The 23,061-nt window shown below is 43.7% G+C and overlaps 2 protein-coding genes across 4 annotated transcripts in view; both read left to right on the top strand.

Annotated features, from left to right (window-relative positions):
* The window catches only part of LOC148035458 (uncharacterized), a 176,778-nt gene extending 154,345 nt beyond the window's left edge, over nucleotides 1-22,433 (top strand). Inside the window, exons 11-13 of one of the 3 annotated variants that reach the window (XM_087678963.1) lie at nucleotides 17,616-17,723; nucleotides 18,707-18,799; nucleotides 21,837-22,433. In XM_087678963.1, coding sequence (XP_087535089.1) covers nucleotides 17,616-17,723; nucleotides 18,707-18,799; nucleotides 21,837-22,022 — 387 coding nt within the window. In that variant the 3' untranslated portion in view covers nucleotides 22,023-22,433. The remainder of the gene's footprint in view (nucleotides 1-17,615; nucleotides 17,724-18,706; nucleotides 18,800-21,836) is intronic. The other 2 variants (XM_087678962.1, XM_087678961.1) reach the window with 2 other exon arrangements.
* LOC148035459 (uncharacterized) lies at nucleotides 4,165-5,238 on the top strand. Its single transcript, XM_087678782.1, has 3 exons — nucleotides 4,165-4,233; nucleotides 4,303-4,330; nucleotides 4,889-5,238. Exons 1-3 carry the CDS (start codon nucleotides 4,165-4,167, stop codon nucleotides 5,236-5,238), a joined length of 447 nt encoding a protein of 148 aa, XP_087534908.1.
* Nucleotides 22,434-23,061: the final 628 nt, after the last annotated feature.

The following is a 23,061-nucleotide window of genomic DNA, read 5'->3' as shown; positions in this document are numbered from 1 at the left end:
GCCAATTGTGTGTTAGTTGTCCAAGATTGAAGTGGTAAAGAAGAGTTTGGACCTCCGATGATGTAGCAAAACAAAAAGATTATGAGAGATGGGTGTAACACATGGATTAGCCATACTCAATGTCTAGCAATTATCCTTTTTCAGGTGCATCCACATGCTATCCCCATCAACATGTTGCCAACACAATGGACTATGTTCTTGCCCCTCCTATGCTTATATCTCATATTCAGGACCTTATCGTGCCTCATTCATATTGCAGCAGACCATCCTTATCATTCATAGTGAACTTTTAGTTTACTCATGGTTAGATTCCTTGTGTGGCTTACCAGCACTCAAGATACTATTTCTCTAGAGAGATGGAGGGTATTTAATCCGTGTAGAACTTTAGATTGTTGTATGATATCGATCCCCCACATTCTATCATTTAAGCTCACATAGTAGTTCAATGAGGCTTTACATGCGAGATTGAGTGTAACGTTCTCACCGTCATAGCCAGCACAAAGAGCTAGCTTTCTCTAGGTTCATGCCTTGAAATAGCTCATATGATGAGAGCTGCAAGACTAGAGCTTGTTTAGAGAGAAAGGTGACATTAGGATTGAGGACTCACAAGTAGGTACAAACAACTACTCTTCAGGCGTCTTACATGGTGCAAGAAGAGAGCCTTATATATCAATTGTTCTTGAGCCAGGACTCTAGAGAGGCTTGGCGACTTGTTGGAGAGCATTGTGAGCCAAACTCACTATATCTAATGACATTGTGAATAAATACCCTAACGAAGAAATTGAATGAAAGCATATGACAAAGCATAAACTCAAAAAAGAATACTGTTAGGGTTAAGATAACTTAGAGACAATGAACACAATGGAAATTTGAATGACTGATTGGATACTGAATATACAATGCTCATGCAGCAAACAAACCATGCAGGAATGAAAACTATACCCTGAACTCTCGTGTCTCAAAGAGTGAGGTAGAGGTACTGAGTGGGAGAGAGTGTTGTACTCCTAAAAGATCTCAAACGCAACAAGGCAATCTCCAAATGTTGGACAATAGCAATCAAAGCAGTGTGTGGTTCTAGATTAGTGTCGGATGGGGAGGGGAGAGAGAAAACTGCTAATGCAACAAGTTGATGATGATGTGGTAGGGTAACGGTAGCAAAAATATAGGTATGATGATATGGCAAGCTAATGGCAGTAAAAACGTAGGTATCATGACGTTGTAGTTTATATAATAGCCACACATCACAAACATAGTAGTTCAGTAGGTTGCCAGCTGTAGACAATGTGACTGATTAGCAAATGCAGCCAAAATCAATGTAGACTTCATGATGGAGATTGGAGACAAGTGCCTACTGGATGTAGATAGCAACCGGTAGCTTCGGCTAAGATATCCTCTGCGAACGAGGTGTGAATAGGGAAGCTAGAGGGCTTGAAACTTGCAAAAATGAGATTGGGCTGAATGGAGGGTAGGTTACCTATCTATAGAAAGTTTCGGGACCTCGTGTTGTGAACTATTTTAAAACTCTTTCAAACTGCACACCATTTTAGGGTTTTCATTAACTAAGCATTTTTGGGGCTATTTAAGTAGCTAATTCAGCATGCAATGCTTATGTTAGCTCAATACCCTCTCTTAGGCCCAAAAATTGAGCTAGAAAGGAAGGCCACCCCAAAGTGTTGAGTGTTTTTATTTTTATGTGTTTTAACCCCAAGGTGTCCCATCCCAAAGTAGCCAAGGCATTGGAAAAAGGGTGCACCATGGCTGCCTAATGGCCTATCAAGACTAGAGAAGCGATGGTTATCTTATCAAGGGAGTCCAAGTGGTTACCGAAAGAGGCCAAGGCATTGGATAAAGGTGCACATCAGTTGTCGAGTGGCCTACCAAGTCCCGCAAAGGTGGATGGAACCACATTAAACATTGTGTTTTTGTGTCGTTTTGTTTTACACAAACCCTAAAAGTAAAACTCAAAATTCAAACATAGAAACAAACATAAGTAGAAGGAGAGAGAAAGAACACAACTCTGAAGTGAAGCAAAACTATAAATGAATGAAGAGTGTACAAAGTGCCCAAGGGCAGAGCATTAGTGTCGGAGAGTGATGTCCACTGGAGACAAATTCCAAGAGCTGTAACCACTGGTTTGAGATGAGAGTGTTGAATAATGAAGGGCAATAGGCTGGTCAACAAAACACAGCAATTAGAGGTTGAAATCTGGTAAATGCAGTAGTGTACCACCAAAGAAGGCTGAAAATTGATCGCCCGAGGTAGAGAACTGCTAGGAGACAAGAGGAGAGGTGTTTGCTAAAGTAGGCAACTTGTTGGACCGCAAAAATGTAGGTACTGCAGTACTCACTTGGCAGGAGAGATGGCATTAGCTTGTTGCTTGGCACTAGATGCTTAAAACATAGGCTGATCAGGTGCTATGATAATGCGGCAAATGGAGACCTCCAAATAATAGGGCGATGGCTGAAAACAAGCAGCCTCGGCATAGAAACAGGGAACGCCCGTTCCGGCGCATAGGAACGGATTAACGCGTTCCGGGAGGTACGAGCCCAGGAAACGCTGGCAAAACATTCCAGCCCGTTCCTTGGCCCGTTCCAGCCCGTTCCATCCCGTTCCCTGGCCGTTTCCTATTTGGAACGGCCGTTCCAGCCATGTAATTTTTTAATTTTTTTTAAAAAAAATTCCTGTTTGACGTTTCGTCTGTTGCCCGCTCTCGCTAGTCGCCCGCCTGACGCCTGCGGTGGCCTATCGCTCCACGCACCCCCGCCTGTCGCCTACGGCCTGTCGCTCCACGCGCCCCTGCCTATCTCCTGTCGCCTGCGGCCTGCCGCCGCTGCGCCCGCCTGTCGCCTGCCGTTCCATGCGCCCGCCTGCTCCTACCCCTCTTGCTCCCGCTCTCACTCCTGCACTTGCCCCGCCTGCTCCTGCTCCTCCGCCTGCTCCCGCTTCACTCACCTGCAGGCTGCTCGGCCTGCCACACCTACCTCGCCAAGGCCGTGGGCGTGCCTACTTCTGCCCATCTGACTCTCCCACCTACCTCTGAGTCTCCCGCCTACGTCGCATGCGGCACACGGTACACTTTGGTTGAAATTTTTGCAATTTCATTGAACTTTGACGCATGGATGTTGAAATGTTGACTGCAAATTTCTGTAATTACTAATTTCATTGAAGTTTACAGTTTACTGATTATTTGTCACTTCTATATAGATGGCAGCATTGACATCTATGGGATCTTCATCATTCTCAGTAGGTACTTCGTCAACAACTGGACGAAGTCGAAGCACTACTTGGTCATGGTGGGATGAGGTAGATGCAGGGGTGCCATTGAGAGGTGGAGGGGCTCGCCCTTGGAAATGCAAACTTTGCCCTTATGCTCGCACTAGTGGGGCTGATAAAGTGAGAGCCCATCTTCTACATGAGGAGGGGAAAGAGGTGCGTTTTTGCACCAATGTATCAATTGAGAAAAGGTAGGAGTTACTTGACCGCATAGCCACTTCTATGGGGAATTCACATGCCAGGAGGACGCCAAATATAGCAGTGGATCCAACAACATGGACTCCAAGGCCAGCAGGGCATGGTGCTTCATGTAGAAGACCACCAGGATTAGTGGCTACGCAGCCTTCTCGTGGGCCATCAATGGCAACAGGTCGTGGTGTTAAACATAGTTCATTGCACACTTCATGGGAACCCAAGAAAAAAGAGGAAACAGATGCAGCAATGGCACGCTTTTTTTACCATGACCATATTGCATTCAAATCAGCCAGGTCACCTTATTTTTTAAATATGGTGACAAAGATTGCAGAGTATGGACCCACATATAAGCCCCCTTCATCAGAAACTATCAGGACTACATTGCTTCAAAAGGAGAAAGTAGCCATAGAGATTGCAACAGCAAATATTCGCAATCAATGGGCAAGAAATGGAGTGACATTGATAGCAGATGGATGGAGTGACACACGCCATAGGTCCATACATGGTGTTGTTGCATATTCTCGTGGAGATGTATACTTCATTGGTAGTCATGATGCTTCAGAGACTAGAAAGAGTGCAGATGTATTGGCATCCGAGTGGTGCGAGGCAGTGCAGGCTGTTGGGGTAGAAAATGTAGTGCAGTTTGTGGCAGATGGTGAACCTACAAATAGGGCAGCAGGAAACATTTTAATGGCAATGTATCCACATATCACCTTTAGTCCATGCATGGCGCATTGCTTGAATAACTTGTTGAAGGATATTGGAGACTTGCCATGGATTGCATCTCTTGTTGCGAAAGGCAACAAGATTATCACATTTATATGTAATCATCAGTACTTGCATGCTGAGTTTCGCAAGCGAAGTAACAAAGAACTTCTTAAATACTCGGATACACGATTTGCATATAACTTTCTTATACTCGGTCGATTGCACTATTGCAAAGGTGCAATTCGGGAGCTATTTGCTAGTGATGAGTATGAAAATTGGACTGGGGCTGCCACTGCTACTGCCGTGTTATGTAATGCATATGTTTCTGATAGAGATTTTTGGGATGAGGTTTATCGCACCAACCAAATGGTTGATCCTATTATGCACATGTTGAGGCTTGCAGATGGCATGGATCCATGCATTGGGAATATCTATGAAGGTATGGATCGCATGATTGAGAGGTTGGAGAGTTTGGAACCAAATGCAGATAGGTATGAGCAGATCAAGGAGTTATGCATCAGTAGATGGAATGAGTATGACTCTCCTATGCATGCTACAGCATATGTGCTTGATCCTGAGTTTCAAGGAAAGATGCAAGAAAGAGACCTTGAGGTGGTCAAGGCTTGGAACACATTGCTTGCGAGGCTTTATCCCAGCCGTGAAATGCAACGCAAAATTAAAAATCAGCTCTCTGTATATCGGCAAACATTAGGGATGTTTAGTACAGAGGATGCACTAGAGGAAAGGACAAATATTGGGGCTGCTTTATGGTGGAAGGACTACGGGGCAGAAGCTCCAGAGTTGCAGAGTTTGGCTATTCATATTCTTAGCCAAACAATTAGCTCTTCTTGTTTAGAGAAACTATGGAGCTCATTCAATCACATTCACTCAAAGAAGAGAAATCGTCTTGGTACAATGAAGACGAATGACCTAGTTTATGTGAGCTCCAATCTTCGCTTGCTAGCTCGTACATCAGTTGCAAAGGCTGATTCTTTTATATGTTGGGAAAAAGATGACGATGATGATGATGGTGATGATGATGGGCAGGATGTTGTTCAGTAGGATGAGCATTGAGGCACAGTGGAGCCATCTTCCATGAATCAGAGCACTTAGTAGCTAGCCTTTTGGAACTTTAAAGTATTGACTTGGAAATTGGAGCTCTTGTAACTTGGATCTTTACTATTTAGGCTTTAAAGTTTAGTGCATATTTTGTGTTTTTGCAATGCACACTTGTTGCCAATTGGACTTATGCACATTGTTGATTAGAATGTTGAATTATGAATGCGACAATCCATTGCTGGTTACAATGTTTTGAATCTTTATTATTGTTGAAACTTGATTATTATGTCTCTAGAGTCTAATTTCATGAATTATGGTTGATATAATCTCTCTCTCTAGATTCTAAGACAAGTGTTGACTCTCTCTCTCTCTCTCTCTCTCTCTCTCTATATATATATATATATATATACACACCGTTCCCTCCGTTCCCGTTCCCGTTCCCGTTCCCCGTTCCTGGTAACTATGACCCTCGGACTGGATAGTGATGGGCTACAACATAGTTGCCAAGTGTTTTTGAAACGGGAGGTATGAAACAGGTTTCACAGGTTTCATACGAGTTTCATAAAATATTAGAAATGGGTTTCATTGAGATATAAAAAAGTATGAAAGCTTTATATACATGTATTGTATGACTCAAGGACATAGAAAACATAGATTGACATTATTCATTATTCTATACAATACAAATGAACATTCAACATAGCATCAATATTTGCATGCATCATGGTCCACTATCAATGCCCAGCATCGACTTCAGCTATAGAAGGAGCCATCAATATATGCAATCATCATGGATAACAACTCAAAAAAAACTTTAGTAATCAATGCTAATATCCATGTCAAAGTAAATCCATGATAAATGATGATTGCAAAAGCCCCAAGACATTTAGGGTATGGCATTTGTGAATTTAAAATAGGTGTTTCATACATTTATGAAATGCCTAGGTATGAAATAAGTTTCCTAACCTTATGAAATGGGTTTCTTGGTAACTATGGAGTGTAGTCGATGATGGCTCAATAGCAGATGGTAGGTGGTTGATGGCTGAAATATGCATGGTAGAGTGAGAAGCTTGCACAAAAGGATGAATACTGAATGGGGGCAGCCTATCTATTTATAGATGTGGATGGATCCTCCCAAATTAGGATTTCACAGAAACTCTCTCAAACTGCACATTGTTTTTGCATTTTTTATTGAGTATGTTTTGGGGCTATTCAAGAGGCTAATCAATGCATTTCTTAGCTGAGTGAATGAAGGTAGAGAAGTGTGTGGAAAAGATGAAAGAGGTAAGGAAGTAGATGAAGGTAGAGAGGAAAATGGTTTGTACTCCATGCCATTTTTCACGTTAGGGTGGCTAGTCCATTGTGGAGCTTCCATGCTTCCTACAAAATCATTAGACCGATGCAGTGAACCTAAAGGGGAAAACTTAAATTTACCTTTGATCTACTATTGAGCAAGATACATGAGGATGAGATCATATTTGGCTCGTGAGATCTTGTATGGTTTGTGAACTCCATGATAGTCTAAAGACTCTTTGGCCTTGTCAAATGAAGGAGCAAGTTGTGAAGCCCACATAGTCTAGTATCTTGATGTGCTAGGCTCGGGAGTATCATGATGTGGCGAAGATGTGTTCCAAGTTATCTTGCCCTCCTATTGTTCATGCTTCTTGTGAAGGGCTTTCAAATCAAAGGCCGAGGTTTTGTGGAAGAGAACCTTGCTCTGATACCATGTGAAGAAATACCCTAATGCAGAAACATAAGTGAAAGCGTATGACAAAGCATAAACTCAAAAGAACACAGTTAGGGTTAGGGTAACTTAGAGACAATGAACACAGTGGAATCTGAATGAATGAATGAATATTGAATATATAATGCCCACACAGTAAACAAACCATGCAAGAATGAAAATTATACTTGGAACTCTTGTGTCTCTTGCCTTTGATCGACACTCATCATAAAAAATGGCCATCCTTGTGTTTTAGAGATGATTGGGAGTTTCCTTGGGTTTCACTGGTTTGATTTTGATTTTGATTTTCAGTTTGTTTTTTATTTTGATTGAAATATTGATTTTGTTTATCCTTCCCTTGCTGCCCCTTTTGAGAAAAAGCAACAAGAACCCCCTTTATAGAGGTCATGCTCTGATAACATGTGAAAAAATACCCTCCCTCTTCAACACATCCTCAGCTTGCTCCTAAAGGGCGTGATGATCCTCATAGATCCGTGTCCTCCCTTGGACACCAGCCAAGCGGCCCTTCACTTGGTGCTTCCTTCCTCTGGTCTGTCCAACATCTCCTCCCCTATAGCCAGCCACACCTTCCCACAATATCCCCAGCTCCTACCACAAGAGTTCTTTCGTTGCGGCCCTTGGACATACATGAAAGTTGTGGGCTGCAAGGAGTTCCCATTGCCTTTAGAGGATCTTTGTAATCCACAAGTCATGGGCTAGTAGGACACACATGTTGGCCCCTTTGGATGGGCTGAACTACTACTCCTTCCTCCAAACTTCCCATTGTGGTAGATGGATGTGGGGAAGGTGGAGGAGATCGTGAGGGATTAGGTGTTGGAGCATGGTTGAGGTGCGTGATGGACATTAACTGGTAGATGGGGAGCGAAGATCCCACATGTTAGTATCCTCCTCTATGCCTTGCAACAATGAATACTGCCAAGGGATGTGTGAAGAAAACTGCTAGCGTTTGCACTGAGGAAACACAGAATGTATGACCATGATAGAAACACAAAGAGACAGACACAGACATAGAAAGCAAAACTCAAACCCTAAACACAAAAAACTCAAAATTCAAACACAAACAGAAGAAGGGAGAGAAGAACACAACTCTAAAGTGAATGAATACTACAAATGAATGTAAGAGTGTACAGATACTCAAGGGCAGAGCAATGTATCGGCGAGTGACATCCATCGGAGACGGATCCCAAGTCTGTGACCACGAGTCGGAGTGAGAAGTTTGCAAAACGATAATGCCAGAAGGGCTTGGAGCACCAAACGCAAGTAGGAGAAGCTATGGAGATGGAAGGTGTTCCCTAGATGAGTGTAAACGCAAACTGTGGATGTCGCCTAGATGGAGAGCACTAGCACCTATCACCTGGAGGAAGAGGCACCAAACGCAAGCAGCTAGAGTTGATGAAGGTGCTAGCGATGGCTGGAAGATGGCAAATGCAGCGTGAAGGAAGGTGCCAAACAGTAGGCGATAGCCTGGAGAAAGTCGCCAGGGCACTACAAGGGCTGATGGAGAGGTGGCAACAGTCCCAAAGGTTGGACAGCCACATAGATTGATGGTTGAAATCTGCACTCAAGGGTGTGAAACCTACATAGACAGGAATGAGGCTGAATGGGGGCAGCGTGTCTATTTATAGATGTTGAAGGGTGCCCCAAAGAATTAGGGTTTTTGGGGAACCATTGAAACTCTCTTGGATGGCTCCTCTTTTTAGGGTTTCTCATTAATTGTGTTTTGGGGTTGTTTTAAGAATGCTAATCAGCTGAAAAGTGTGTTTTTTCTCAACACCCCCTCTTAGGCCCAAAACGGAGCCAAAAGGTTAGGCCAGCCACTTGGATTTTTATTGACCCCAAGGCATTCAACCCCAAAGCAACCAAGGGATTGGACAAAGGGTACACGTCGGCTGCCCAGTGGCCTACCAAGACTACAGAGGCAATGGTTATCTTACCAAGGGGGTCCAAGTAGTTACCCCAGAGAGGACAGGGCATCGGACAAAGGGTGCACGTCGGCTGCCCAGTGGCCTACCAAGCCCTACAAAGGCGGATGGAACCACATTGAACTTTTTTTTTGGTGAGAGTTAAATTTTATGAGATGTGGCCGATTGAGTAACAATGACTTAGAAGACGAGAGTAGGGAGGGTATATCCAACACATCACAAAATCCACTTAAGGGTGTCGATGACGAGGGAAAATACAGGGTTGTCTCCGTACGTAGTACGGACTGATCCGTACGGTACGGTACAGTACGTATCTGTATGATTTAGTACAAAAAAATGGGGGCTTTTTGGCAACTCTACTTTAAGTCTACAACTTTTTTTTTTCTTCTTTCTTTCTTATTTCTCCTCATAGCCTCTCTCTCTCTCTCTTTTTTTCGTAAACTCTCTCTCTCTCTCTCTCTCTCTCTCTCTCTCTCTCAAGCTTCTCACACCCTCTTTTTCTCTCAAGCCTCTTTCTCTCTCTAGTTGCACTAGTACCATGTACGAAAGGTTTGATACTATACCATACTTTAGGTACCGTACCTTACGTATTAGTATCATAAGGTACCAACTTAATGGATGCATCTTTCCCATTCGAACTACACGTTGGGATGAGCTAAATGCTCCTTATATTAATATGATTCTCCCATGAGATTAGGTTATTTGAGATTCAAATAATTTCTCTCAACCTTCTCTCTCTCAAGCCCACACTACTCTTATTTGTATGATCATGCATGTATGATGTATCCACTCCCATCTATGTAGTTATAAGTTGTAGATAGTAGTAGCGCATGTTGCATATTCCGCATTAGGCTTTGGCATGTTACCCTTAAGTACTCATCTTATATGCTCTAATAGCATTGCTATGTAGACTTGAAATATCTATTTTATTATCTTTTGTCTAAAATAATCAAGTAATTTTTTTTGTCATACTAATATCGTACCGTATCTTATAAAATCTTAAGGTACCATTTAGTACCATATTTTATCGTATCGTACCTTTCATACCTGACAACTATGGGAAAATATGATGAGGGAGTATGGTGGTATGGTGTCAACAGCCGCCGATGGAAACAGCTTAGGAATCTACTCAAGGTTGCTTTGCACAATGAGATGCAAAGTATGCTACATGCTGAAGAATGCTCATGCAACAGGTGCCACTTGGACAGTGTCCCTCGTGGGAAAATTGTTCACTTGCCCAAGCGCCCTAGTACAAAGATGATGAAATCATGCAATGCAAAGGGGAAGGCACAACAAGGGGGAGAAGCCAATGTTGAAGACAAACTGTTGAAGCCTGTAGAATACCAAGAAGGGTAGAACCCCCTCTCAACCTAGATGTAAATGCCGAAGAAGGAAGAGGAGGCTGATGTCGGCGGTCTTTGTGTGGTGCTGAGAACCATAAGGAATGGAAGAAGATGAAGTGGATAAAACACCCCGCTGGAAGAGCAAGATAGAAGTCATCGCCATGATAGTGTTGAGAGAGATGCTACACGATTTGCCTCAGGAGGGAAAACCTCCATGTTGGAAGAAGAGCAAGCACTCCTTGGATGATGAAACCATGAAAGAAAGGGTGCGCATCCCCACGGCTCTAGCCGAGGTAGAACCAAGGCAATCTACAAGTTAGCCCTACACTGAAAGACAAAACCTTACAAAAGTGATGAGAATTTGCAAACACAGAGGTTAGTGGTGAGATGCTCCAAAGCAAAACGTAACAAAGAGAAAATCTAACTAAAAATACAATGCAATGAATATGGATGTGTGTAAGTAAATGCAACAGAAGACTTAAGAATGGAAAAGCTAAGGACAATGAATAATTTGGGCCTAACTCTAAGAGTGCGAAAAATGGATGCTAGACCTAGGGTATCCTAAAGGACCTAGAGACATGCTAGTCTAAGAAGGTGTCCACCATCACGTACTTCCAATAGTAGGGCTCTGCCAAGGGAATGCCTGACGAGGTGGAGAGGAAGGTGAGATAGATGCACGAAATGCAATGGGATCAGGACCTGCTACAAACCAATCAGCCAGTCCCTCTGGGATAGTGAAAGAGACTATTTGCTGAGGCTGTGCTTGGGCCACATGTCCAGCAGCAACAATGGGTGCTGAAGTAGCAGATGAAGCATGAGTGGAAGGCGTAGCTCCACTGGACTGTGTAGTCACAGTGGTCTGCTAAGGCTTTTTAGGTGGAAGACCTTGGGCCTTGGAGCGACACTCCTTGTCCACATGGGCTCCTCTCTGGTAGTGTGCGCAAAACTGGTTTTTCTTAGGGAGTTGCTGCCAGATAGGTCGAGATTCTTTGGTTCCATCTGTGGAAGACGAGTCACCCTTTGATTGGCTTGCCTTCGCATCTTACGAGTTCTTGCCACTGTTGGTTTTCCCTTCCGAAGAAGAGGCAACCAACCCCCTCTGCTTTGAATAAGGCTATGATGAGGATTGCTCGTGGACTTGATCATGCAGCCTCGCATAACACAAGAACTGGCACTCAAACTTGTAGAAGGTTGGCAATCGAAGCTGTGAGATGATGTGCTGAATGAAATTGAAGTATTTTTCAGACAACTTATTCAAGAAGAACATAACCTGATCGTTGTCTAACTTTGGAGAGCCAGTAGTGGCGAACTTGACAAGTAACCGCCTATATTCAACTAGCTTGACTTTCAAATCATCCCCTTCCTTAATAGAAAACTCTTGAAGCTCAAAGCCGAGATTTATGCTGTATTGCGCTTGGGAATGGGCCCTAGAGTGCCCACCAAGCATGCGGGTAGTGTACAAGGTGGATTCATAGGTAGGGATGGGCTGATTAGACATGGGTATGGTAGCCGTATGAGTAGCCCCTAGTGGAGGTGGGATGGGAACATGTGGAGCAGAAGATGGAGATCCCTGCGCGTAGGTGTAACCAAAGGTAAGTGGGATGACGCACCATAAGCCGAGGATGGAATCCCCTACGTCTGAGTGGTCATGTAAGAGGTGAGTTTGGGGGTAGTGAGGGCGATGCCCATCAGAGCCGTCCAAGTGCTATGGGTGTGCTCATTTGGAAAAAGGTGAGAGGCATTGTGTTAAAAGGGTGGCACCCCCCCAACGAAGTACCATCGTGCAAAGAGGTAGAGAATGGGGTAGAGAAGGAGAAGGTGCTAGGAGCGGAGATGGAAGTTTCAACCCCTAGTGTGTGTGAAGCAGATGTGGAGTGTAATCCGAGATTTTGAAAGGATGAAGAGAGATGATCAAGAGTGGAGGTAGAAGAGGGTGGGATGGGATAGAAGTGAGAAGTGTGTGCTACATGCTCAAATGAAACAGAAGCTGTAGATGTACCTGAATTCCGTCTGCTTCATGAGCCCCCTCTACTAAAGTTCACATACGCAAATCCATCCGGATCTTGCACCTCAAAAGAAGAAACATGTGAGGGTTTTGATTCATTCAACTCAAAAGGGCGCCAGACATTCCAAATGCCGTATGTCCTCCATGATCGGAGAGGTGGCGAGCCTCACCAACCAGTTTGAATGTGGTAGCAAAGCTTGTAGGAGCAGTGTAAACATTACCGTACTTGTTGCGATAGTACTCCTCAAAGTCCTCCTTTGTCATATTAGTGAAATCTGGAATAGGAGTAGAAAAAAAAGGTGAAGATGAAAGTGGAGTGTCCTTCTCCTCATCGAGTCCATAATGTCGTCTTAGGGCCTCAAGTGATTTCGAAGCCTGATAGGACATCATAGAAACTAGAGAAGAAGACGTTTGGGACATTGTGATTTGGTCAGGAGTCGTATTGTGTGTCTCTCACAAAGACTAGCTCTCCACAATATCTGTAGGATACTCTTTACAAGAGCACCGGCTCTGAGGAGAGAAGAACACAACTCTGAAGTGAATGAATACTACAAATGAATGTAAGAGTGTACAGATACTCAAGGGCAGAGTAGTGTGTCGAAAAGTGACATCCACCAGAGACGGATCCCAAGTCTATGACTACGAGTAAGTGAGTGAGGAGTTTGCAAAACGATGATGCCAGAAGGGCCTAGAGCACCAAACGCAAGTAGGAGAAGCTATGGAGGTGGAAGGCGGCCCCCAGATGAGTGTAAACGCAAACTGTGGATGTCGCTTGGATGAGGAGGAGCACCAGCACCTGTTGCGTGGAGGAAGAGACACCAAAGGCAAGCAGTTGGAGTTGATGAAGATGCTGGCAATGGCTGGAAGATGCCAAATGCAGCTTGGAGGAAGGCACCAAACAGTGGGCAATAGCTTGGAGGAAGGCGCTAGGGCATTACAAGGGCTGATGGAGAGGTGGTAGCAGTCTTGAAGGCCGGAGAGCCACGTAGAGGTAGACTGATGGTTGAAATCTGCACTCAAGGGTCTGAAACCTGCACAGATGGGAATGAGGCTGAATGGGGGCAGCCTGTCTATTTATAGATGTTGAAGGGTGCCCCAAAGAATTAGGGTTTTTGGGGGACCATTGAAACTCTCTCGGACCGCTCCCCTTTTCAGGGTTTTTCATCAATTAAGTGTACTTTGGGGCTGTTTTAAGAATGCTAATCAGCTGAAAAGCGTGTTTTAGCTCAACAATGTGATCAACTCTGGCTATTCACCCCAAGTTGCTTGATACTATCAGACTTCTAAGGTGCATCTCTCAGCTTGGCTTTCGAAGGCTTTCATAGTGGTTTAGAGAGCAACCATTGCCACCCCTCTCTTTCCCAAGACCACCATGGGGGAGTGGAGCTCGCCCTTCAAGCCCATTGCTAGGTGCGAGTGTGTGTCACACAACTCACCGTCTTCCGAGTCTTTGACCATGCCAAATAGGGACCTATTTGACAGACCCTAGAGTTTTCTCATGAGCATACATTAGACATCTAGCATCTTGGAGTGTGAACAACCTCCACTATAGTGGGGTGAGAGGTTCCAAGAAATTGATAGTCCAGTAGGAGCTGCAACCAGCCCTGTTTGGACGACTTGACATCCTTCTTCTACAAGAGCACAAACTCACCCACACCAATAGGGTGTCAAAGGTTCTTCTGGGTGGTTTCCATATTTATTGGGAGTACTCTATTGGAATACATGGCACAAGTGGTGGGGTATGCTTTTCCATTGGCTTGAGGCTTCCATTGTGTGTGCAGAATCATGGGCAATTGTTGCAAGGAGAGTTCTATGGGTTTGGCTAGACATTGGGGATTCATGCATTGGGATCCTCAGTGTATGCACAGATGGAGCCTAGAGGTTCACACACACATGGGCTTCTGGATGGAGATTGTGGCTAGATTTGTAGAGGTGACTCCTGGATTGTTGGAGGTGACTTCAACAATTTGGATACCTAAGTGGAGCAATAGGGCTGAGGTTTTGACTTCCAGGGCATGGCAAAGGAGCAACAAGAGGCCTGGGAGGCTTTTGTCTTTGTAGTGGGAGCCTGTTATACATGGAGGGATCTGGTTTTCCAAAAGCGGGATGGCTCTTTGGACTTCTCTTAGGGGTACAAGAGGCTGGGATGTATCCTTGATTGGTTGGGCAGGTTTTATGTGGGAGAGTGGGGTCACACACCACCTTCACAGATCATGCTCTGGTTCTCCTCACACCAGATACCCTTGATTTAGCCCTGGATCCTTGCTGCTGTTGGATCTGAGACTCAACCTACGGGCGTTAGGAGGAAACAAGATAAGTCCCATGGCCGTGGACTACGGAGTGGCGGCAGTATGGAGGGATTGCAAAGGAGGTAATAGCGGTCTTGGGAGAGTCGAGTGGGATTTATCAAAAGGCCACCCTTTTAGGCTTAACAACAATGTTGGGAGGAGGAGAGGGCCCTTTGGCAGGACTTAGCAGCAATACAAAGGCTACTACAGAAGGCTCTTGGCAATCCCGTCCTCCACACCTAGGAACTATGAGCTCAGATAGCTCCTGTGAGCCTAGAGGAGAGGAGGACATAGTTCTCTTTCTGCACCTCAACTGCCTTCTGGGCATGGAAAGGGGACACTGGAGAGAGAGTTCTTCCAGGTGCACCAACCGCACACCTTGGGGAACAAGATTCTCAGCCTTCATAACTAGTATGGGAGAGTCCAATCATGTCCTGAGGAGATGATGGGACCAGCCATTGACTTCTATGGATAGCTTTTTTTTAGCAGGAGCCGATTTCTACTCAAGTGCCTTGTTGCATGCAGCAGGTGGGGGATTGCCTCCCATCCCTCGTGACAACTGAGATGGGGGGACTCCCTCCTTCCTCGTTCACTGAGGAGGAGCTCTTCAAGGCATTTGGATCACAGGATGGGTAGAAATGCCCTGAGAGGATGGGCTGTCCAGAGCCGCCTTCTTCACCTATTGCGAGGATGTGAAGAGCCCCTTGTTGCAAGCATTTCAAGAGATCTTCAGGTCCGGGCTGATGCCATGCAGCTTGTCAGTAGGGTGGATTAATCTCCCCCCAAAGGGGGAGACTACCTGAACTTGTTAAGGCTGATCACCTTGCTGTCAATTGCCTGTAAGGTGTTGGCCAAGATCACTCTGCCCCATTCTCCTGGACATCATTCATGCCTTATTCATGACACATAGACATGCTTTGTCTAGGAAGGGAGCATCCTGACGATGTACACTTTCTTTGAGCTGAAGAAAGAGACTGGTACTAGAGGTGTTTTCCTTGGCAACAGGTGTGCAAATGAACTGGTCGAAGTTGGTTACAAACCCAAATTCTAGCATCGAGTAGGGCATCCACCTAGGCTTTAAATGGGTGATTAGTGGTCAGACTGTCAGGTGCCTCGGTTTCAAGGGGGGAGTTGGCATCACACCAGCCTAGAAGTTCATTCTGGTGCTTGACTCTATTTGCCAGAAGCTGGCCTGGAGCACAGTTGGCCTCTCCTTGGCAGGCAGGCCTTTATTGGTCAACCAGGTCCTCCTGGTACATTGCTTCCTTATGGTGCTTCTCTTTGTCTCGTATGGTTTAGCTTTGCTGCTTGGTGTGGAAACTCCCTTGGGATGGGTCAGATGGGTCCAGGGATTCTTGTGCCAAGGTGGTTGGAGAAAATATCTGTCACTGCTCCAAGGAGGCTTTGGGATCATTGATCCAGAGTTTCAGAATTAGGCCTTGCTAGGCAAGCTAGTGATCCAAGGGCTCACCCCAAATGGATAGACAGGGAAAATTCTCCTCCAAATGGCCTTTTAGGAGTGCTGGCCCCTGCTAGGTGGGGAGTGGAGACCATCCTCAAGGTGGATCTTCATCTCAGTATAGACCACACTACCCAAATCATCCTTCCTCGCAGCTTGCTATTGGTTTTGGCAGGGTCTACGTAAGGCCCTAGAGTCTCATCCCCCAGCATGGCAAGAGGGGGTTGATCAACAGCAGACAGCAGGTCACCTGGAACCCATGGATTAGAGATCACAGGCTACAACTAGGAGAGCGCTCTCATGTTCAGTGGGCTGGTTGGAGGTTGGCCTTACTCACTCTATTAGGGTTTGGAGAGATGTCTACTGGTTGGCAGATCAGGAGGCTTTACAGCAGGTTGCAGGTTGTCAGCAAGGGCCATAGGCTAGGAGGAAAGAGATAGATGCAGTGATCCCAATGGAGCGGCTAGATCCTCCTCTCGCTAGTGTAGGTACGTGAGAGGTGTGGGTACTTCAGTTCTTGCTGATGGGCATTCACTTGCAGGTGGCGGGCAGAAGTGGTGGCTCCCATTTTCCCCCCAACCCCCTGCAAAAAAAAAGGTACTTGCTTTATAGTTTAGAAGGGTGGCTGATTGGTTATTGACAGAGAACAGCACGACATGGTGCTATCCAGTATCCCTTGGAGGATCCATGTTATTGGTCTCCAAATATCTCAGCAACCGAAATGCAGCAGACTCCACTTTTTGACCTTACCAGTGCTTTACTGTTGCAGAGCTTCATGCTAGGCAGTCACAGTGTGGCCATGTTCCAACTCCTCAGAAAGTTCTGCAGGTTAGGTAGTCTGATGTGCATACAAGGTGCTGGTCATTGAGACATTTTGGCCTGTAGGGACAATGAACCTAGGAGCGCAATAGCAGATCCTGCCCATTGCTGTGCTTGCAGATAGACATAGGCAATTAAGATGAGCAGAAGTTGTCGTGGGAAGAAGCTGAAGGAACAATGTGGTAGAAGAGGAAAGGTCCCTTGATGGTCAAAAAATTATTTGTAATATTGGATATAGTAGATAGTTTGTTAAGGGTCGTCAATCTTGTAATCCCACCCTTACCTAGGATGTGTTTCCTGCAAGGACCCTCTCTTTTAACATTTTGAGCATTCTCTTCTACTTCTTTTGGACTATTTGGGTGCACTATGCAGCGATTCAGTTCGTACATGGCTGGGATACAACAAGTTCCCAGTAGCATGTGTTAGATGGTAGAGACAGAGGAGACACGAGGCACTTCTTATTGGGCTGCCCTGGAGTTCCGGATGTCCAGAGAAGAGCTATCAAATTGGTATTCCATGGTCAAGAGAGGCTCTGATAGTGACCTCGGGGACTGTAGCTTGCATCACATGGAGATCCAGTATGCCACTATGTATTCAATTTTCTCCTTGAAAATTAGTGAACAGACTTTTTGGTTATTCTGTTTTACAGTGATGTCCTGGTTGGATTGAGGTGTTTAGTAGATTCTCTTTTCTTGGAGGCTATGTACCAAATATTTGTAGAGAAAGTTTGCAAATCTGTAGAATCTAGAAGTAGAGGTATCTGATATGAATACAACAGGACTGTGTCGTCATTTTAACAGGTGGTAGCTTTGAGAGTTGCAATTTGTGAGCCCAACACAACGAGTCTAATATATCGTGCTGCATGGGTTGAAGACAAAAATATTTCTGATGAAGCTGTTCTTTACAAGGTAATTTTTTGTCATGGGATTCATTTGTGTTGTTTAGTGGACATAGGCTATAATACATTATAGTTGTACGTTTACAAGTAGGAATTCACATGCACACCCCTTTCTTGTGATCTCAAGTGTTTAAGGGTGTTACAAGACAACATGAATTTCTTAATCATAGGCATTGTCTTGTCATCTCTCTAGTGCTGGTAGAGTAGATGATATTCAGTGGCATAAGATTTCATCTTCCTTTTCATACTTGTTTGGCAGCATGTGCATCCATAAGTGATTCATGTGAAATGCAGGAAACAGACGTGCTTATGCAAGAGAGACCTCAAATCTTCTGGATTCTGAAAGTTCCATCACAGACTTCCACCACCACCACCACCACACCCCCCCAAAAAGATTAATGTACTCACTCTGATATCAATTCCAGCCAATCTCTATCTCGTGGTATCAGGATTTATATTTCTGAAACTTCATTTAGAGAGTTCCACCATTGATGACCCATACAATGTATCTTTCATGTTCCTCCTGTCTTTAGCCATTGTGGATTGTTTTATTTTGCAAATTTTGTGTTTAAAAAATTGAACTATGGGTTTTATCGTCATCCAGGTTATTGTGACCAGTTCCAAACTCTCATTCCATGACTAGGCACTCTTAATATTCATAATGTTTTAGCCAACAAAATGGCATTGTAAGCCTCTGTTATGACAAGCAAGATCCATAGATAGTGTCACAGTGACACAATACCTCTTTATGAGAGGATTTTGGTATTAAGTTTAAAGGAGCATCATACTATCGTCACTTCTTTGCTTGGTATCATATGTGAAAATATTTATTAACTATCTGTGGCCCATTTGAGTGCTTGCGTGCACCGACAAAGTGCATTCTTTTGTTTTATAAGAGTGTTGAGCAATTGAAGTTCTTTTTTCACTATTCAAGGCATGAACTTGATTCCATTGCAATCAAAAACCTAAGTATGTAGGGGTTTTCCTGTGCAGGTGCTGAAAGAAGGTGGGTTTGATGCGGATGGATTGTTGCAAGCAGCTAAGAGTACTGAAACAAAGCAAAAACTTAGAAACCTTACAAGTGAGGTAAAAAACCTCAATAAATGTTAAATTTACTTTCAACATTAGAATCCGTCTGCTTAATTAAGGATTTTGATAGCCGCTTCCAGCAAATGTGTTTCAACAGACCAATAAAACTTCTTGCATTGAAAGGTACATCCATGCACAATTGACTTAACATGAACTAAATTTTCTAGTCAATAAGCCATTTTATTCCAACCCGAAATTTTTTTCTTTTTCTTTTTCTTTTTTTTCGTTCACGGGCGCGCACATGGGCTTCGTTGCTCTCACCAAATATTAGTCAAGTGATCAAGAGCCACACTAGTATTTTTCCTATACACAAATAGGATAGCTTCCAAAGAGATTGAAATAGCAGAGCTTGATTCTACTAGGACCCCCTTCCTCAGTGACTACCAAGGAGAAGGATGAACCGAGTGTTTGAGTGAGCAAGAGCTTGGACTTACACCAACACAATGTGTATGTAGGTGTCCAATCGAGTGATGCACCTAGCAACTCTAGAACCCACAACTACACAGTTATAAGCTCTAGTGTTAATCTCTAGGCATGTTTTACACCATGACTTAATCTAGCAAGTTTGTACACCACAATCCTTGTTGTGTCCCAAATATCATTACATTCTAGCTTGTTGGTACGTGAAAAGCAAAAAGCAAGCAACATGCTGTATACAAGGTTCATGATCTGCATATCAGAGGCAATCATCAAACATTCTAGCTCTCAATATATGTGCAAAAAGTATTAAGGTGGTTTAGGGCTTGTCACATCCCAGTTTGTTAGTTCCTGAAAAGCAAAAAGTGAGCAAGCTGCAACGTGCTACGTACAAGGTCCATGATGTGCACAATAGACAATCACCAAACATGTCCTGCTGTCAATGATGTGAAAATTTTAAAGTTATAAATGAGGGGGTTTAGGGCTTGTAAAAATGGCATGACAATGCAAACCGTTCTAGAACCAAAAGTAGGAATCATGAAGGGATCATAAATAGGTCTCTAATGGCAAGTGGAAATGTTAGCTTGCTTTTTGCATTTATGTGGGTTGAACATTCCCAGGTTTTGAATGGCCAGTGAAAAGGAAATTGATGTAAGGTTACAATCTAGTTGGACAAGCAGAACCATATTTTGGCCAACATTTGTGTTCTAGAGTTCTAGATTCTGCGAGAATGAGCAACAGAAGTGCAAGAATCACAACTGTTGAACACTCAGAAGAATGAACAGTGAAAGAGAGAACTCTGACTGTTCATTCTTCTGAGTGTTCTCAAGGGATTTGATCAGAGATTGTACTTGATTGGTGGCCAAGGCCAATGCTGTTTGGGGATTGCATAAAAGTGGAGCATGGTGGAAATTAACTGTGGGTGGCTCAATAAGAACCCGTTCAAATGTAAATTTTTTCTTTGGAGAGTACTGATAGGTGGCCTGCCCCTTGCTTTTGCCCTCTCCAGATGCCATATTTCAAATGGCAACTGTTTCTTTTGTGCTACCAGCATGAAATCTTCCCACCAAAGATTCATTTCCTGCCGATTGGCCTGAAAGATCTGGTCCATGCTCTCTGACATCTGCAGGGCTGTGGTGGGTCCTTCCCTCCATCCATCAGATGGGGTCTTCGGCAAGTCAAAATATCCTACTCCAGCCCAATTACATACGAAAATGTTAGTTCATTTTCTTGGGTTTTGGCACTGTTGGCACAACTGGGTCACCCAGAATGCTTTTATCTTTCATTCTGCCTCAAGGATTCAAAGGCATGTTGCCAGGCTGAAGGGTTTTCTTCATTGGCCACTAGATCTTATTCAGCACAGTGGTCTCCTCCCACGGGAGGATTTAATACCTTAGCATATGGCAGTCTCTTCTGCTACAAAGCTGTGACTCTTGTATATTTATCTCAGGGAGAACACTAAACTGCAAACAATGAACGAACTGGCAATGGAATCCATAACACAATACAAGAGATGTACCATACAAATGACACAGGTGAATGGCATCTGTGGTGACCAGCAATACCTCCAGACTCCCTCTCCAAGTGGATGTGATCCGATGTAGCAAGAATGGAGGACTGGAGTATATGTCGACTCTAGAGCGAGACCCGAGACTAATGGGCTAGCCCTAAATGGGCTGTCCAATTGCCCATAAAGGTGCCCAATACAAAGCCTAATAGAGCCTAACATGCATGTGATGTACACCACTAATAGATTGAACTTGAAACATCACACAATTACGTAAACAGAAGTACCTTCAGATTTCTCGCTTTTGACTCAAGATAATGATCCTTAACTATTTTAATTTTGACAATGCAATTTGAAAATTAACATGATCACGACATGTAGTGTGTCTTACATTATTTTCTGGATCCAACATATGAAGATATATGGCAAGTGGCAAGTATTCTTACACTATACTGGGTTTGTTGTCTATTTCCCAACATGCTTGTTTTATTTTCTACAATATGTAGTTAGGCTGCCTCCCATTATTCCAAGCAGGAGGATATTATTGGTTGCTATTGAGCACAAGGGTCAGAGGGGGACATCAAAAGGAGGCCTCTATATGGAGGAGAGTAGGTGAGCAACTTTGAGCTTCCCTCAAAGCTACAAACCGTGAGCACCCCAGTTTGAGAAGGGAGAGGACCTGTGAGCTATCATGTTATTGGTTGGAAACATAGGCCTGTTGGGGCATGTGCCAACCTCAAACATCCTCATGACTTTGAAGAGTTTCATGGATGCATCACTTAAGAGGCCACTTGTATGGGTATGGATAATATGCTGAAAGACACATAATTCTGCATGTTCTTCCCCCTTCACATATTTAGATAATCAAGCAGCAGCAGATTGTGTTTTTCCTCTGCTTCTACATGGATGTTTATGCAGATACTTCTCATCATTAGTAATTACAGATATTAAGTGAGCTTTTAGCTGAATGGTGGATTTCGGTTTCTCATTTGCTGTGGGATTGCCTTGTTAGATGACTCTTGTTGCGATCTTTAATGTGAACAAGTCCAGTCTTGCTTTCCTTTATGTAACTATCTGTTGAAAGAAGCTAATAGTGTTGCTTGCTCGAAGGTATTGTCACTTGGAGCTTGCGGAGCACCTACTTTTCTGATTCTTGATCCAGATGGGAAAAGGGTGTCACTCATATGGGGCCAAGATAGGCTTAATATAGTCGCTGATATGCTTTGTGGTTGGCATCCTAACTCACGTGGATCTGTTACAATCAATAATGAAACATCATTGGTTTCAAAGTTGTGATCTAGTGAAACCTATGGTCACTTCTTCAACGTTTGCCTATATGAATATCTGAGCATGTAATTTGAAGCAACAGTGCAAAAAATCGTGTTGACCACCTTGAAATTTGGGTTCAGGAATGTTTGTTTATGTATGTAAATAAAATGACTCTGGTGCATGATATACAATCAGTGGCAATGATACTGGCCACCCCATCGCCTTCAGTAGCAGAAAACAAAATTATTTTTATGCAATGGTCTGACTGCAACAGAAAGTTTACTTTGTAGTATTCGTGTTAAAATTTGTCAGAATATCTCAATCGAAGAAGTGTATGAAACAACATACCTTTCCAGGAAATGCATACATGCACAATGGATGATATGTGGGCATGCAAATTTCAGCATAAACCAGGTTCACCATGCTTACACAACCATTACCTTTTCCAATGAATCTGGAACTTTATCAGTAAAGTAAACTTGAATGCTTCAATTATTTTTCCTAGTATTTTCAAAGGCTAGGACTTTTAATTTGGGATGCATGAGAACCTACAAAAGGACTCTAGTCTAAAATCTGCACTAGACAAGGCCCAATTGAAGTTATACAAAGGGATGGAATTATCATCATCCCCTTTTAGAGAGAATTAATATTCAGCTGTATGAAATAGGAACCCTTACAATCATCCATAAATCATTAGTACATGTGATGCTTTTAAAGACAATTGATATTGAGCTGTGTGAAATAGGAACCCTGACAATCATCCATAAATCATTAGTACATGCGATGCTTTTGAGAAGTGTTCATCTTGTTTGGACAGGACTTTTGAACCACCAAGCTTGATTAGTGCAGCATCCTTTTGTCAACAACGCATCATACTATTAGCACACCCACATTTTTCAGTATCTGTCAAGCTCTATGTTCTAGGTACTTTTAGCAATGATACTCAGGCTTGGTGGTGGGTCTTTTTCTTTGATGCAATCATTGGTGATGGATAAGATGGCAGTTTATTGGCGATGATTTACTTGGTGGACAATGCCTGAATGCAACTTGCCCCTGGTTGTCAAGC

The sequence above is a fragment of the Lygodium microphyllum genome, chromosome 5, assembly GCF_053477565.2.
Source record: "Lygodium microphyllum isolate KBCC chromosome 5, Lygodium_microphyllum_v1.1.10, whole genome shotgun sequence".
NCBI lineage: Eukaryota > Viridiplantae > Streptophyta > Polypodiopsida > Schizaeales > Lygodiaceae > Lygodium > Lygodium microphyllum.
The sequence above is the reverse complement of the archived record's forward strand: the minus strand, read 5'-3'. Positions and strand labels throughout refer to the sequence as shown.